The sequence below is a fragment of the Podarcis bocagei genome (genome assembly GCF_964188305.1).
Source record: "Podarcis bocagei genome assembly, chromosome: 4".
NCBI lineage: Eukaryota > Metazoa > Chordata > Lepidosauria > Squamata > Lacertidae > Podarcis > Podarcis bocagei.
Window position 1 is genome coordinate 51,312,868 of NC_138128.1, and position 17,869 is coordinate 51,330,736.

At 44.5% G+C, this 17,869-nt stretch overlaps 1 protein-coding gene across 3 annotated transcripts in view; it reads left to right on the top strand.

Moving 5' to 3' along the window:
* The first annotated feature begins 1,473 nt into the window (after nt 1-1,473).
* ACSL5 (acyl-CoA synthetase long chain family member 5) overlaps nt 1,474-17,869 on the top strand; it is a 37,285-nt gene continuing 20,889 nt past the window's right edge. The window contains exons 1-5 of one of the 3 annotated variants that reach the window (XM_081189362.1): nt 1,474-1,617; nt 14,082-14,270; nt 16,119-16,227; nt 17,552-17,616; nt 17,696-17,797. In XM_081189362.1, coding sequence (XP_081045488.1) covers nt 14,115-14,270; nt 16,119-16,227; nt 17,552-17,616; nt 17,696-17,797 — 432 coding nt within the window. In that variant the 5' untranslated portion in view covers nt 1,474-1,617; nt 14,082-14,114. Of the gene's footprint in view, nt 1,618-7,428; nt 7,517-11,070; nt 11,229-14,081; nt 14,271-16,118; nt 16,228-17,551; nt 17,617-17,695; nt 17,798-17,869 lie in introns of those variants that run through there. The other 2 variants (XM_081189363.1, XM_081189361.1) reach the window with 2 other exon arrangements.

Genomic DNA, 17,869 nt, shown 5'->3' on the forward strand with positions numbered 1-17,869 from the left:
CCTCAACCATAACCCACATAGACACTCCAACTGAAATAATATTGACCTACTTTCAAGGGAATATTGAAAGATTGCTGAGATAACTTATGTGGGGCACATTGTGTGTACGCATACACACAAACGTTCAGTAGTAATATATCTGGTGAATTCTGTAATATACTGTATCAGCAATGAACTGTCTCACAAGGCTCAGTGACTCCTTCCCCTGGTATTGTACTGCTATCAATGAATGAAACAGAACCAGGCGGAAAGGGGCCATCCTTGCGTGACTCACTTAAGTTTTGCCATCGTGTTGGTAGAATTCTGTATGCTCAGCATCTGTTTGCTGCCCTTTATGGTGGGACTGAACAGATAACAAGGTGACTGAACAGACTTGCTCAACTTGTCTACATGTTAATGAGAAACTAATACTAATAAGAGGGCTGTCAGTAAATATGCTTAGGATTGCTCTATGCTGCAGGAAAAGACCATTTTCATATGTACATCATACAGCTGTAGAGTTGGAAGGGACCACGAAAGTCATCTAAGTCCAACCCCCCTGCAATTCAGGAATCTTTTGGCCTACATGGGGCTTGAACTCACAACCCTGAGATTAAGAATCTCATGTTCTACTGATTGAGTTATCCAAGTTACATAATTAAAATATGGTGGGCATCCATAAGGAGCTGGACATTTTTGGTTGTTGTAGCAACGTTGGCGAACCCCTGCCACCCTCAAAAGGCCCACCTAAACCCAACACTGAATGATTATTATTTTAGACAATCTGGTTTGTCAAAGAGGTTTTTTGGGTATGAGATGATTTCAGCTATAGAATTATCCTCTTGCTGTTACATTGAGGCCCCTTTTAACCTGTTCGTTGTTCTATGGCCTTAAATCAGGATTGGGCAGTCTTCCGCCTTGCAGAATAGACTTTTTTGTTCACCAGACCCTTATGGTCCACCAGCCAGAACTAGTCACAGAATGGTGCCTTGAGGGTGAAACCAGCTGCAAGTACCTACTGCCTAGGATTGCCATATTTCAAAAAGTTAATCTTCATGTGCAATTTCATCTTTCACTCACATCACCATGGCACTCATCCTTCCCCAGAATATTGGAGGTACGATCAATATGCATTGATCGGAGCATATTGCAACAGCGTACAACCATTGCTACATATTTTTGGTGAGGCTCTCCTCACACAACTTTCCCCGCTTTCTGATAAGAAAGATTCAAAATTCACCAGTAAAAGCACGCTGGGTTACGTACTTCTGCTTTAGGTGCTCTGATGAGCAGCTGGTGAAAGCCAGTGCTGGTTTTTCAACTTTAGACACCCTACAAATTTGTAGAGCTATTGTGTAAACATTAACTGCTTAGCCTTTTGCTAAACAGGCATTTTTCACCAGCTCAAATTATTCCATCTGTTTGATCACGTCAAGCCCCACCCTTGAACCTGCTACAAGGTATGTTCAAAGATTGCAGAGTGCAATGCTGTTGATTTATTAGAGCCCTCTGAGCATGGATGACTGAAGCAGATCAGCTCCAGGAACTACTTGTGAGAGGAGCATGTGCTAAACTTCAGTGTGGGGCTCGTGGGGGACAAGCTTTCACTCACTTTTGTGGTTGATCAACAGGAAGAAGGTAAGCGTTGAAATTAACTCTCTCCCAGTCAACATCCAGTGATGCTAAATAGCTAGTTTTTGCTGTTTAAAGATTATGGGGAAACAAAATAGCCGATAGCTGTTAAACACTGGTAGCGGATTAAGAATTGGTATATCTAAATAATAATAAAAATACTGTTAGTGTCGGGTGAATACAAAGCAATCTGATGATGAGCAGGTGATCTAACAAATAAGACTGCAATCATAAATGAAAAACCTGATTCTAGGCCGCACTGAACCCAAAATTTCATTTCTGTATCATGACATAAGTTTCTTAAAGACTTCTCAGAGGGTACAACAACTCTATTAGTTTTGAAGATGCCATGAGACTGCCTGCCTCTCATTTCCTGTATGGATCCCCCCTGGAATTATTCATTTAAATGATCAATGGTTTATATCTGCTTTGGGAGCCAATCTCGACGGTAATTAATTCCTTTTTTGAAAATTCACTGTGTCCTTTTCTTGAGCGCGAGAGGAAGAGTTGTTCCACTTGTACCATTCAGTGACTGATTATTATTATTATTATTATTATTATTATTATTATTATTATTATTATTATTACAGTGGTGCCTCGCAAGACGAAATTAATTCGTTCCGCAAGTCTCTTCGTCTTGCGGTTTTTTCGTCTTGCGATGCACGGTTTCCCATAGGAATGCATTGAAAATCAATGAATGCGTTCCTAGGGAAACCGCCTTCAGACCAGGTCCGGGGACAGTCTGTCCCCGAACCTCTTCTGAAGGCTGGGGGGCGGGGGACAAGGGCTTTTCTTCTCACCCCCAGCATTTTAAAAAACCCTGGGACAGTGGAGGACTTCTCCGCTGTCCGGGGCGATTTAAAAGCCCCTGGGAAGGCAGGCAGGGGGGGACAAAGACTTCCGCCCCCCGCCCGCCTTCAGAAGGTGTTCCACCCCCCCCCGCCCGGCTTCGCAGCAGCGCTACGAAGCCCGGCGGCTGGGGCAGGTGCTCCCGCCCCCCGTCCGGCTTCGCAGCAGCGCTACGAAGCCCGGCGGCTGGGGCAGGTGCTCCCGCCCCCCGTCCGGCTTCGCAGCAGCGCTACGAAGCCCGGCGGCTGGGGCAGGTGCTCCCGCCCCCCACCCCGCTTCGGAGCAGCGTTCCGAAGTGGGGTGGCTGGGGCAGGTGTTCCCACCCCCCGCCCGGCTTCGCAGCAGCGTTCCGAAGCGGGGTGGCTGGGGCAGGTGTTCCCACCCCCCCCGCCCGGCTTCGCAGCAGCGCTACGAAGCCCGGCGGCTGGGGCAGGTGCTCCCGCCTCCCCACCCCGCTTCGGAGCAGCGTTCCGAAGCGGGGTGGCTGGGGCAGGTGTTCCCCCCCCCGCCCGGCTTCGGAGCACGGGGAGATCGCTTCTCCCCACCGCCCCTTGCTTCAAAAGAGGTCCGGGGGCAGCGGGAAGCGCTCCCGCTGCCCCCGGACCTCTTTTGAAGCAAGCGGCTGCGGAGAGAAGCGATCTCCCCACAGCCGCTTGCTTCAAAAGAGGTCCGGGGGCAGCAGGAGCGCTTCCCGGGGAGATTTTAAAATGCTGGGGGTCGGGCGTTCGCTGCCGATCCCCAGCATTTTAAAATCTCCCCGTGTCCCGGGGAGATTTTAAAATGCTGGGGATCGGCAGCGAACGCTTCGCTCCCGACCCCCAGCATTTTAAAATCTCCCCGGGACACGGGGAGATTTTAAAATGCTGGGGATCGGCAGCGAACGCTTCGCTCCCGCCCGCCAGCATTTTAAGATCGCCCGGGGCAGGCGGGGGGAAGGCAGGCGGGGGGGGAGCAAAGACTTTTGCCCTCCGCCGGCCTTCAGAAGAGGTCCTCTTCTGAAGGCCGGCTGTGGGCGAAAGTCTTTGCTCCCGACCGCCAGCATTTCCCTATGGGCTTTCGTCTTGCGATGCAAGCCCATAGGGAAATTCGTCTTGCGAAGCGCCTCCAAAACAGAAAACCCTTTCGTCTTGCGGGTTTTCCGTCTTGCGAGGCATTCGTCTTGCAGGGTACCACTGTATTATTACTGAACTGAAGCTACATATGGCAATTACAGATATAGATCAAAATACAGATCATACACAGCTTTCTCTTTGTACAGCGTTAAATGGTACCAGTTAAGAATGCTATACAAATTGAAGGTCATATATACAATTGGTTAAACTGGAAAATTCTGTCATGTATCACTTTACCAACTCTTTGATTCTCCTCTCATGTGCTGCGCTGATGTTGTAAGCTTCAGGTAACATTGGACATGGTACATTCTTCACTTTTTGCCCTATCCTTCTGAATCTCTTGCACAGCATTATTGACATAAAGGTAGTGATGCATACAAGTGTCAGTCTGGAAAAGCTGTGAGGATCACAGACAACGAATTTAATTATGGAAGTACAACTGCTTATTGTTGTTTTAGTGGGAAAGTTGGGTTTCTTAAAAAGTACTTTTGTGCAATTTCAAATCCGGCCTTGCCCAGAGGAACCTTATGCCTTCACACTAGGAAGTATTGTAATGAAAACTCATTGCAGCCATGCTTACTGCCAGCAAGAAGCGAAGAGTAGTTCCCACAACTGTTTGCAAAAGCACATGCCGTATGATGTCATGACTAGATAAAAAAGGATAGTGAACAAAATGCTTAGAATTATGGGAAGCAGAACTACCGTATTTTTCGCTCTATAGGACGCACCGGACCACAAGACACACCTAGTTTTTAGGGGGGGAAATCAAGAAAAAAAATATTATTCCCCCCCCCAGCCCCAAAGAGCAAAGAAGCCAAGACAGTGAGCGGGATCCATCCCGCTGGCTGTCTTGGCTTCCTCTTTAGCCGCGCGCAACCTCTCCAGCCGGGAGAGGCTGCATGCGGCTTTGGCAGAAGCCAAGACAGTGAGCGGGATGGATCCCGCTCACTGTCTTGGCTTCCTTTTTAGCCGCGGGGCTGGGGCAGGGGAAGCCCGAGCTTCCCCCGACCCCAGAAAATATCTTTCATTAGTTTGCCTCTGGCTGGCAATACTGTATTCAGTGCAAAACCAGGCATGGCGTTTCAGGTGGCAGGTGTGTATGCATGCATCAAAAGAGATTTAAGATTATCAGTATCCCAAGTTCAGGTGCCCATATGTGGATCAGTTCAATATTAAACCATTAAAGAACATTTCTTGTGCTTCTTTACGATTTAGACCTCACAGTAACTACAGCAATGCTATCAACACAGGTCAGTCACCCTTTTATTTTACTTTGAGAAAAAAGGGGTTTGAGCCTTTGACATGAATATACCCATAATTTTAGAGTTTATTCCAACAGCAACCTCTTCCACCATTATCCTATTCCCCCCTCGTGGTTGGGAAAGCAAATATTTCCCCTCCTCCCCATGTTGCTGCTAAAATCAATTTGACAGACCACTCCTCTGTTTTTGTTTCCCTAGAGCTGTATAACAACACTGAATACAGAGTGGTAATTCACTACCCTCTCTCAGCACCCCTGTTCTATAACAGTAGTACAATAATACTGCACTACTTTGTAGGGCTGAGTTAACCTATCCTTTCTCAACCAGAATACCAACCTCCCTACAATACGGATATACCGTATTTTTCGCTCTATAGGGCGCACCGGACCATAGGGCGCACCTAGTGTTTTTTGGGGGGGGGGGGAATAAAGAAGAAGAAAATTATTTTCCCCTCCCCCCAGCCCCAAAGAGCAAAGAAGCCAAGACAGCCAGCGGGATCCATCCCACTGGCTGTCTTGGCTTCCTCTTTAGCCACGCACAACCTCTCCAGCCGGGAGAGGCTGCACGCGGCTTTATTTTTGGCCGCGGGGCTGGGCCGAGGGAATCCCGAGCTTCCCCCGACAACAGCCCCCAGAACAGGTCCAGGGGCGGCGGCAAGTGCTGCGGATAGCTGCCCGAAGCCCAGGGAGCGCAGCGCTGTGTTCCCCGGGCTTCAGGCTGCAGGCTGCTATCTGCAAGCCTTCGGAGCCTGGCAGGAACTCCCGCCGTGCTCTGAAGGCTTGCGGATAGCTTCCTGAAGCCTGGAGAGCGAGAGGGGTCGGTGCGCACCTATAGAGCGAAAAATGCGGTACTAATGATGGGTTTTTGTTGTATCTGCATTTGCAGAGTGTTTAAAACTAGAACAAAATAAAATAAAATAATGTATGCACAAAAAGGAGGGGAAAACACATTGGGCTGATAGGAAGACCAAAAATCTGGCTAGAAAGAAATAGGAAGCCCTTCCTTCTTCGTTCAGAAACCCTTTTTAAGTATTCTTTTGGGAAGCCTCTGCATTTCATTCTAGCACTCACAGATCTGACTTCACTCATTGGCTAAAAGCACTGAAAGGCAGGGGCAGGTTCATAGCTAGCAAAGCAGTTTCTTTAAATGGTACTTGCATGTTTTGCTTCACAACTTTTATTTTAAAGGAGCCAGAGACGCTGTGCAGTAACTAAAGTTTATGGACTGAACAAGGGAAGCCCTTCATAGAGTGCAGTGCATTCATCCAGCCTTGAAGTTACCAGTGCCTGAACTACTATGATCAAACTATCTTGCTCCAGGAATAACCGTAGCTGCTGTATCAGCCAAAGCTGATAAAAAGAGACCTATGTCATTAACAGCCTGATAGGCTATAATTAAGCAGGTGTTTCCAGATATGGAGATAACAGGGATAGAAAAGTTTCACCTGCTACATTGTAGGTTACTCTTAAAGTAGCAGAGGCAACAAAAGAGCCGGCCACTTGGAACACAAGTTCCAATGAAGAGAAAAAAATGACATAACAACAGACAGGCAAGTTTCGACACTTACACCAGAGTTTAGGATTACATGCATGTGTCTCTGTTTTTGGTATTCCTCCTTTCCTGTCTTCTGCCACTATGCCTGCAGGGAAGAGATCAAAAGCTTTTGCTTTCAGGTAATTGCAGCTTATTATACCAACTTACAATTATAAGTGGTAAATCTTAGATATGATTTAAAGAAACAAGCCAACTTAATAAACCATGGTTGGCCTGTTTCCCTAAACCCTAAAACTAATTGGAGTTTGACCAGGTTCAGATAGAACAACAGTCCACAGTTAATGAAAAATCACTGAGCTCGAAGCTTGCAGTCTCGTCGCTGCTGCAGTGAGCTGTTGCCCGAGGCTCCTTCACATAATAGTAAATCAACCTTTCCCAACCCGATGCCCTTCCAGCATTGCTGGACTAGAGCTCCCATCAGCCCCAGCCACCAAGACTAATGGTCAAGGGTGGTAAAGTTGCAGTCCAAAACAACTGGAGGGAATCAGGTTGGGGAAGGCAGCGCTGTCATTGTTTAGCATCATATTCAAACCATAACATAGCTGGGACAAAGAGGGCAAGTAGCAGAAGCAGATTCAGATGACGGGGGTTGAATTATATGATTCATGAACCATCCCATGCACCTGGGATTAAGCTCCATTGAACTCAGTAGAACATCTGAATAAATATGCATAGGCTAGGGGGTGAACCGCTTGGACTTCATGGACTTTCACAAACCCCATCCTCTCTGCAGTGAAATTAAAAATTATATCTAAGTGAGTTCAGAATAGTTCTTTCTCCTGTGCGGGAACTCTGTATTCCCTTGTCACAATTCTGGTCAATTATGTTCGTTTGTTTTTAAATGGAGATGAAGGTCTTAAGCTGGTGCTTTTAGCCTAAATGTGGTTGCCCACTTCCCTTCCTGTTGCAGCTATCTGGAGCTACGTAAGGCACATGCAAGCAAATCCCCCCTGAGTGCAGAGTGATTTCCTTCTAAGCAAATGTGCATAGCCTGAGAATAATGAGTCACTTCCTGCCTGAGAGGCCTCCCTCTCGTGTGAGCTGTTCCCAGCACTTCCTGGAAGTGGCTGCTATTTAAGGCCGTGAGTCTGAGTTTGTTGCAAGCGTGTGGTGGGAGGCTGCTAGCTGGTAAGTGGAAGAAACATTGTCAGATTTAGTATGTTACAGATCAATTCTAAAGCGTGCCTGGCTTTTGTCCTCCTCCTCTTGTGCATACTATTGATAACTTTAGAGGTTAGCAAAAGGCACACCGGATGTCTGAATATGGTTCTTTTCGTTGGCGGTTGCTATTGTTTTTACTCAGTCAGTTGTATTTGTATCTTGAGAGGATGTTAAAAGGGTAGAAGGTGGTAATATTGCAACTCTGCGGTAGTGGGTTAGCAACAGTAGTTTGCTCAAGACCCCTTTATGCTTCGAAACGTGGCTTTTGTTGCATAGATTTATGTATCTAGATGAGAATCAAACTCAAAGGTATAGTATTTATACCGACACAGTTCAACAGCCGACTTGCTTTTCTACTTGGGTCTTCTAGCAGCAGTTGCTTATCCAGTTTCTATGACAGAGATTCAAAGGTCAAGGCTTAAGTTATCCCTTTATGCAGCACAGACATCCTTATATAAATAGTAATGTAGCTCTGGGGTTTTGGTTTGGTTTTGACTGACTAAAAACGCAATTGAAGCTGAGTGAAAGCTTCCACTGTTTTTTATGTTTTGTTCTGGGGAATAAGAATGCTCTGATTGCTGCTGTACATAATTGATGAATAACTTCTAGGAGTTTGCTTGAAATCTTTATAGTTTAGTTTTAACCTTGCTTTGCTGAGGAACATGAAAAATGTATCATGTCAAGTTGGAACACATGTCCATCTAGCTGCCTATTATCTGCTACATGGCCTGAAAGTAGCTCTCTAGCGTTTCAGATGGGAGTTGTACCTGGAGATGGCAGGGACTGAGGCTGGAAATTTCTGCATGTTCTCTGCCATTGAACTATGGCTTGTCTAGTTAAATAAAAACTGAGTAAAGTTACTGAATCTTGGACAGTCTTGGTCCATATCAGACTTCTGAGAAGTGGCCTTTCTAGTTAGCAATGAGTACACTTGTAATATACAAGTACTGTGTGAGAGAAATGCCTTATCAAAAGGAGGCTTGAATACCTTTGAGAAGTCTTATATAATGGAGGCATGCTGAATGCATGTTCATGAGAACAGAACTGGGAAAGAAAGCATACTATGTGCAATGCCTATGGAATACAAAGTGGGTTGCAATGAGAGCCAGTGTGGTGTAGTGGTTAAGAGCAGTAGTCTCGTAATCTGGGGAACCGGGTTTGTGTCTCCGCTCCTCCACACGCAGCTGCTGGGTGACCTTGGGCCAGTCACACTTCTTTGAAGTCTCTCAGCACCACTCACCTCACAGCGTGTTTGTTGTGGGGGAGGAAAGGAAGGAGAATGTTAGCCGCTTTGAGACTCCTTAAAGGGAGTGAAAGGCGGGATATCAAATCCAAACTCTTCTTCTTCTTAAACAACGGCTCATCAACGTTTTTGGACCCATGAGCATGTTTGGAAACTTGAAAATGTTTTGTGGGGGAGCACACCCACAACCACGCATATCCCCTGCTCTTCACTGCAATTCCTACTCCACACCTCACAACCCTATTCTCACACACACCAGGAGTGTTATTCTTGCCCCGCTGAATCGGAGATGATCCCCATCTCTTTGTTTAGCCCAACCTACTAGATACTGATGTAAGCAAGAAAGAGGCATGGGTCAATTTGCAGGATGATTTCTCTGGCAACACAGCAGTGTTCAGATGCTGCGTAAGGCAATACTGGACCAGGACAATGTGGGGCAACTTTGCTCATCCAAAATAATTCATTCCTCCCATCAGGATTTGTGCCAGAAAGATCAAGGAAAAGTGTGGGTGCATGTTGCAAGCAAACATAATTTGTGGTGCTGCAAAATGTCATGACATACTTGTTAAGGCATAATCTTTGGCATCTAGTTTCTTGGCTTTGTAGCATTTGAGCCATCACGAGAGAACCTTAACTCAATTTTAAACAGGCAGGGTTTTTTCATTAAATAATAGTTTACTAAAGAGAGCATTTCAATCCATACAAGACTGTTCTCCATATAGGTGGGGACAGGAAGCATGGGAAGAATAGCAATAGCTGGATTAATAGATTACTGAATATAGTTGTTGTTATCCATCTGTCTTGAGACAATGGACTGTGCCTCCTGGGCTGAACAATCTCAGTGCCTGTGTTGCTTTTTGCTGTGTTAGCAGCACTGAAGTGACCTCTGTGGGGTGCACTTTTGGACAATGTGTATGGAGGGTCTGGGCTGCCTAGACAACAAGTCCCCCCCTCTCAGCCTCACTAATGTGGTCCAAAGGAAAGCAGAGGAATACACTTGGCACCAGCTTGGCTGCAGGAGTTACCGGATGTAGACTGAATAATATACTTGTCTATTTGTTTACATATTTAGGCTGCGTTTATAGGACAAGGTCCTTGCTAGGCAACTTACAAACACACAGCAATGTGTTCAGCCCAGTATAAAAATGACCAGAGCTGAATAATTGGCCAACTAAGCAATGCTCTAATAACCAGCAACAACTTTAATAAGTTCCTCTTCATTATACAACAATAGTAATGTATGAGATACTTTTTACATAATACACGGGCGGGTGTTATGGGATTTGGGAGGCAAGAGTCAGAGACCTGTCTGCTTATATCATCAGGGGTCAGCAGACTTTTTCAGCAGGGGGCTGGTCCACTGTCCCTCAGACCTTGTGAGGGGCTGGGGTATATTTTGAAAAATAAATGAATGAATGAATTCCTATGCCCCACAAATAACCCAGAGATGCATTTTAAATAAAAGGACATTCTACTCATGTAAAAACATGCTGATTCCCAGACCATCTGTGGGCCAGATTTAGAAAGCGATTGGGCCGGATTTGGCCCCCAGGACTTAGTTTGCCTACCCATGGACTAGAGTTTTATTAAGGTTTGTCCTTCACATAGTCCAAAACATTTGGAGAGCACCAGGTTTGAGGATCATGCTCTACTGCAATACACACACACACACACACACACACACACACACACACACACACACACCCCTACCCTCCCCTACCCTGCTCCCCACAGCCCCACCCATTATAGTTGTTCTGGCTGGGGTTGATTGGAGTTCTAGTCTAAAGCACTTGGAGAGGGTACCAGGCTGTCAAAGGCTGCTTTAATCAGGGTGTGTTGAGTGTGAACGAGATTTATCATATCATTCTGCCTGATAACAGCTAAGGCAGCCTCCAAAATGAAAATTAACACACAAGGTTTTGGGGTGGTTTTTTTTAAGGTAGCACTTCTTTTCTTGAAAAAGCAATATATTTCAGCCATCTTTTCTCTTTTTTAAAGTGTTCCCATTTTATTGTTGCTGTTTATTAAATTTCAAAATTGCCCTCCGCTTGAAGCTCACAGAGCGCTTTACGTTATTAAAGCACAACAATGCAATACCAGAATAATAAACCAAAACAATACCCCCATCACAGTTTAAAAGGCCATAGATTGTTTAACAAGATAAAGGTACATGGAAGAGAACAAGCCCCCATGGATGTAGAGCAGTTCATTTGGAGTAGCTGGATAGGCTGTCGCTCCTGCCTCCTCCCAGCATCCTTGGAAGATGATGCGTTAACTGTCCACTCTAGGCTGCAGATGTTACTGTTGGCTGCTCCAACTGCTGGTCTTCTAAGGTTCCGCAATGGCGACAGGGGAAAGTAGCCCCTCTGCTATTGTGCCCAACTTGGCAACCCATTTCAGATAGCAGCCAAATGTGTCTTCTTCTTGGGCAGCTGGGTAATAATCTGTCTCCTTACTCTTCCCAGCAGCAGCAGTGGTTGCTCAAGCAGTGTTTGGGCACAGTGATAACTGCCTGCTTCCCTGGCCTTCCCAGGGATGGATACAGTTAGTAGCATAGGAAATGGGATGGAGGGATGTTATGGTAGACCCTCCTACCTTTAAAGGACTCTTGGGCGGGAATCTCTTAATAAATACTTAAAGGCCCTTCTCTGTATAGCCCCCCCCCCAATGTCCTCTGATCATCAGAGGCTCTGCTCCAAATCCCTTGCCCTGACAAGGCTGCTATCAGCCAGGATGAGGGTGATATCCACCATGGCAGACACTTTGTGGAATGAATTGTAAACTGCCCTCTGAACTTTGGATGAAGGCGGATATGGGCATTGAATAAAGAATCATAAATAATGCCAAATTGTTGAGTCAAGTGCCTCAGAGCCCTTTTGTTGTATTGCTACAGGTAGTTGGTAAAGACCTGACTACTGTATAGGGAAGTTTTTAATACTTGATGTTTTACTGTGCTTAATGTTTTAATTTGGAAGCCGCCCAGAGTGGCAACCCGGTCAGATAGGCGGTATATAGATAATAAATGTTCATTCATTGAACTATCATTTGCTGACATTGCCAAGTATGTTGATGGCCATCCTGCAGTTCTGAACACTGTGATATTTGTTGTAGTTTTCATACTTATATTTTGATTTTATGATGGGGTTTAATCGGGGGTAGTTACCTGTGCTTTATCCTTTATCGCATTTGTTAGCCACCCTGGTTACTTCTGGAAAATTAGGCAGGGTAGATTTTGTTTTAAAACATTAGTAATACAGGTAACTCTCAACTTATGCACATTTAACTTGTGTGCATTCAGCTTTAGAAGCTAGGATTTTCAAAAAAATAAAAAGAGAGCGACAGCCATGGGGGGGGAGCGACAGCCATGGGGGGGGGGGGAGAAAGACTTTGGCAATTCCACCTGCCATGGTATCCAATGTGTTTTGACTATACACAATTTTGATTTTGTGCTATCCCGGAATGTATCCCTCACGTAAGTTGAGAGTCACCTGTATATAGCCCATTGTCTCTATATGTCTACTAGTTCTAAAACCTGTCTCGTTCAGTTCAGATAAAAAATGACAGCTATGATTATATGGATGTTCCTGAACTCAAAAGATAAAGTCCTTTTGATCTAGGACTATTCTGTAAACAAAGCAAACTTCTAATTTATCTTCATAGCTGAGCTAAATCTAGAATGGCCAGATTCACACTTGCAAAATGCACCCGCCAGACCCGGTGCAAATGACACATACACTCAATTAGATTTAGACCCTCTATGCAAGAAAAATCAGGAAGAAATGAGTTCCATAAAATCACTATGTTGTTATGGTGATTTGGAGGTTTAATTTGAAATAGTTACGTTTAAGCTTGTTGGTGTTTGGTATTTTCTCTCACACACATCATGGATATTGCCTTATATTATGGATGGATATTCTGTTTTATCAATACTATTGTTACAAATTCGTTAAACTTGTTATGGCCTTTGGTTAGAAAAATAAACTTATAAACTAGAACTTAGATTTAAATAATTCTGAGCCCAGGAATTTGTTTTCAGTACCACAAATGAACGGAGACAACAGTCCTTCTACATACAACCCCCTTTCCTGTTTTCTCCAAGCTTTCTTCTTTTCAGTAATGTAATTTAGAGCAGGAAAGGAGTTGTTTTTTTGCTGTTGCTGAATAGCCCTTGACAATCAACTGCAAATCATCCATAGATCTACCAACAAATCCTGATCTATTGTCCCCAGTCGATATCAATAAGATATCAAAGTATGGGGCAGTCATTTGTTTAGCAGCAGTTACTTTGTAAATCTGCTTTTGTGTTGGTGGGGGAGATATAGCGTGAGCTTAGAGGTGCATTGGTATTTGGTTAGATACAAGGAATGGAATTGTACTTGGGTCAGATGCAAGACTTCAGTGATAAACAGATGTAGTCAGCTCACTTCATCGTTGTGTAAACTTTAGCATAGTTCGTAGTATAAATGGGTGAAAAGGGCTTCCTGTATGAGCAGCTCTTGAATACACTTAGAAGTCAGCAAACCACACATCCAAGGGCAAAAGTCAGTAGCTGTAGTGTGTTACGCAATTTGTGAAAGTGCAGAGTCTCCTTCCATATCTCTTGAAAATGCCAGCAAAGTCCTCGTCAGTGTTTGATGGAGTGGTCTTGGAGCTGGGAACTCTTTAAACTAGTTTTCTCGCTAAGCTTTCCAATAGTGTATGTGCCCAGAATGACAACTGCCCGTCTCTGGGGCAGGGGCTGTGGAAGTGGGGAACAAAACCATACAAGGAAACATAAGTTACATGAACATATGAAGTTGCCTTGTAGGCAAGACCATTGGTCCCTCTAGACAAGTACTGCATGCTCCAGGGTAGGAGACTTTGGCATCATCTAATTCTTTGAACTGCCAATGGTAGGATTAAATATTCAAAGCAGATGCTGCACCACTGAGCTATTTATGTGTACTTGGAAATGAGCTCTATAGACTCTGTAGGAGGATATGGAGATAAGAATGAATAGCATATCCTTGGGACTAGAAACATGACTAGAAAGTAGAATAAGTTGCTCTTCTTAGAGATTTTGCAGAATCTACCACAACCAAAGTTAGTTATCTGTACCATGTTACTTACAGTACATCATGATCAGATGCTAACCTAGATGGTGGATTGGTTGCCTTCAGTTTAAATTAAGCCTTGGATAATAACAACTATCTTGGGAACATTTCGTTGTCATGCTACTGGATAACACCTTTATTAAGCTATGTATGAAAAGTTAATGGTGTTCTAATTGCTGTGTGCCTCTTGCTTTAGGCTTCACCACTTTGTCTGCACTGATCCAACAGGATGATTTGGATACTTCAGTTCTTGTTTTCACCACTCCCGACTCCTGCTTTGATTGGTCTTGTTACTTTCGGAACAACAGTCTTCCTATGGCTGATAACCAAACCAAAACCAATTGCGGCTCCCGTTGACTTGAAGAAGCAGTCAGTTGGCACTGAGGTAAAAGAAAAGAAAAAGCGGCCATCAGCTGCTGTTGGCAGATGAATGGGCTAGATGAAATGTATGAATTGCTTAGCTTACCCTTCTTTGGATGCTGTTGTGTGAAATGTACTTGACTTGCTATGGAAACTGCTTGAGATTTATGACCTTTCTCAGTGAGTATTGTGTGGTAGATAGGGGACGGTGGGAATCTACATTCTCCAACAGCCGATATTGTTGGCATGTATGCTGATGGTACTGTGCTCATCTGCATTCTTATTTTGTTCTGGGATTCTACTTGAGTGCTAGCCATGAACGCTACAGGGAAAACTGACACACTTACCCCCAGAAACATACCTGGGATCAAGAAGAGTTTAGATCTAAATAGAGAGCAGCAGCTGCACAATTTCCTTGATGCCTGTAAATGTTAGATTCTGTTGCATGCCAAAGCACCCAAGTAACAAAGTTTCCAGGAGAAGAGGCAAGGAAGAGGGAGCCGGCCGGCCATGCCAAAATTAAATAGCCCACAGCCATACCCAACCTGGCCGCAGATTGGCTGGGGCTGTCCCCAGCACAAATGACGCGGGGCGGGGGGAGGCAGCATACCTCCCCCTATGCTGGAAAACTGTTGAAGCTCGGCTGACTGGCTGCAATGCTGTACACCAGATAAATAGGTGAACAGACTTGTCAGGTTAATTGTTCTCTCCAAAGGCTGCTTGGTTGGGACAGTATTGTCACACAGCTAACCAGTCAACCAGAATCTGCTGCAGACATTGGTTGACCATCAGTACAACAGCTTCTGTATGTGTGCCTACAAAGCATCTTTGTGGGTCATGCACCATCTCACTTAACATGGAGTCAACTAACAAATTCTTGAGGAAATGGTGCTCAATTCATGAGGACAGCCAAATGAAATGGCTACAGATCTTGTTGACATCTAATTACTACTGTCTTAGAAACAGATGGCCTCTGAAGGAGGTCTGATAGCTACCCTAATGGCCTGAGATGAATGAAGAGGAAGTGCACTGGCGCTTCCATACTTGCTTGACTTCAATGCTATAACAGTGGCTCTTAAATAACTTGCCAGTTAATAAGGCAAGTTTACTCTCCCCCTGCTTCTGAAACTGAACTAGCTTCACTGCTGCTGGTTTTCTTAAATTTACTTTAAGGTGGTGGGAGGCAGGAAACATCTAGAAGCGAAAAGGGAGATCTAGGAGAGGACTATTGCAGGCGGAGACTTCTCTAGGCCTTAAGGCATGGCTCGGATCAAGGGAACATGGAAAGTCTGTGTCAATAATAATAATAATAATAATTTATTATTTATACCCCGCCCATCTGGCTGAGTTTCCCCAGCCACTCTGGACAGCTCCCAATCAAGTATTTAAAACAATACAGCGCTAAATATTAAAAACTTCCCTGAACAGGGCTGCCTGCAGATGTCATTTAAAGATAGGATAGCTACTTATTTCCTTCACATCTGAAGGGAGGGTGTTCCACAGGGCGGGTGCCACTACCGAGAAGGCCCTCTGTCTGGTTCCCTGTAACCTCACTCCTTGCAATGAGGGAACCACCAGAAGGCCCTCGGTGCTGGATCTCGGTGTCTGGGCTGAACGATGGGGGGTGGAGACGCTCCTTCAGGTATACAGGTGTCCATTAATTATTATTACTTGTGGTGGTGGTTTAGGGGTTCATGCATCATTAAATGCATTGCTGGTTCCCCCCCAACTGGTGTAGCCATTTATCCTATGTACAGATTGTGGGGAGAAGAACCTTGGGTAGTCTTAATCTGAGTTAAGTCTAATGTGGGGAGTGGGGCCTTGTGGTGCATCATCCACATTGCCAACTAACCTGAATAATTTCTGAACGTAGGGAGGAGCTAGAAGAAGTGCTCTTATGCCTGATGGCAAGCTTCTTTCTTATTACCACGAGGATGCACGGACCTTATATGAAAGTTTCAGAAGAGGACGATATGTCTCAGGTGAGTAGGGAATTCACTGGGACAACTTGGATGGCCTGTTTTAGCATTGCTTGTTCAAACCACAGTTTTGGATGGAGAGGGTGTTGCCATAGTACTTCTCCCCTGATGAAGCTAATGAAGCTGAGTAGGGAAAAGCTAACAGAATGATTCTTTGCAGAGGCTTTTCCAGGGCTTTTCCAGGTGGAACTTTCAGGAACTCAGTTCTGGTACCACTCAAGTGAGTGTCATTGCCATTATAAGAGAACAAGGGAGGTGGTGGTGGTGAGTTCCACCACTTCTTTTTCTAGAAAAATAACACTGGACTTTCCATATGTGAATGTGGATTCATGGCAGTCTTTCTGTGTGTTTCTGGTCCTTGAGATGAGCATCCTTTTCTACCCACAGTGATTGCCTACTGAGGATATTCTTCAGAAATGGCTGGCTTGCTTTAGAGATGACTTGAATATAAAAACAAATCCTCTAACACCACAAATGTTGCAGGGCTCCTTATAATTGGTGTGGAAACGAATGGTGTGAAATAGAAAGTCTGACTTTCATTTTCATGAGGTTGGAGCATAATGCTTGAGGCCAAACCATATAATGTGGTAGATCAATGACTTGATCTCCTGAATTAAGAAGAGAACACTTCTTTAAAAAGAAGCCAGTGTAAGGCATCCAAACTTTGTCAGAGCAGCAACCACTACCAATTATTGATCTGAACTTCCCAGCACCCCTTGTTTTGACCTGTTGCAAGAAAGGAAGATAGATGGGTATAGTGTCTTGTATTTGCATAATTCTACTGCCAACACTGCTGCACTGACCAATTTCAGACTTGGAGACCAAGAACCTATGTTGTCCAAATAAGAGATCCAGTGTGAATCTCTTGCATCACATGTGCTTTGGTCCTTGGCCAGCTTCTGATGCTATTTTGATGAGGGGGATCTACATATCACAGTAATATGTGAATGCTGTATAAGAAAAGTATTTCAAACTTTCCCGTAAGAAGGCATTCTAATGTTTCTTGAAATTTGCTTGATTTTCTGTTCAAGTATTATTATTTTTAAACTGTAAACCACATCTAATATTAAAGGAAGGTTAATACAATGAATGGGAATGCATTTCTGCACAAAGCTGTCTAGAGTCCTCTAATGCAGAAAAGTGTTCAGTTGCTCAAGATCTTGCAAATTAAAGACACAATTTAGCATCTAGGCAACAAATCCGTCTGATGATGTCAGCAAATCAGGGATGCCTAAAAGCTGTGGATTCTTGTTCGGTATCCTTCAGTTCACTTGAAGACCCTTCTACTATGCTGGCATATTCATAATCTCATTTTTTTTCCTTGCAGAAAATGGCCCTTGCTTAGGATACAGAAAACCAAAGAAACCTTTTCAGTGGCTGTCTTACCAACAGGTTGGTTAAAACACCAACTGGAAAATTGACCTAAATCCCTTGCCAATAATGTCAAGTTAACTATCTTTGATATTTCTAGGTGCTGGACAGAGCTGAACACCTGGGATCAGGTCTTCTACACAAAGGATGTAAACCCTCAGGGGATCAGTTCATTGGCATCTTTGCTCAGAATAGACCAGAGGTAACTTGTGAGAATCCTAGTTGACCATAGTATTCTGGTAAAACCATTCCTAAATTTGTACATTGTTTTGAT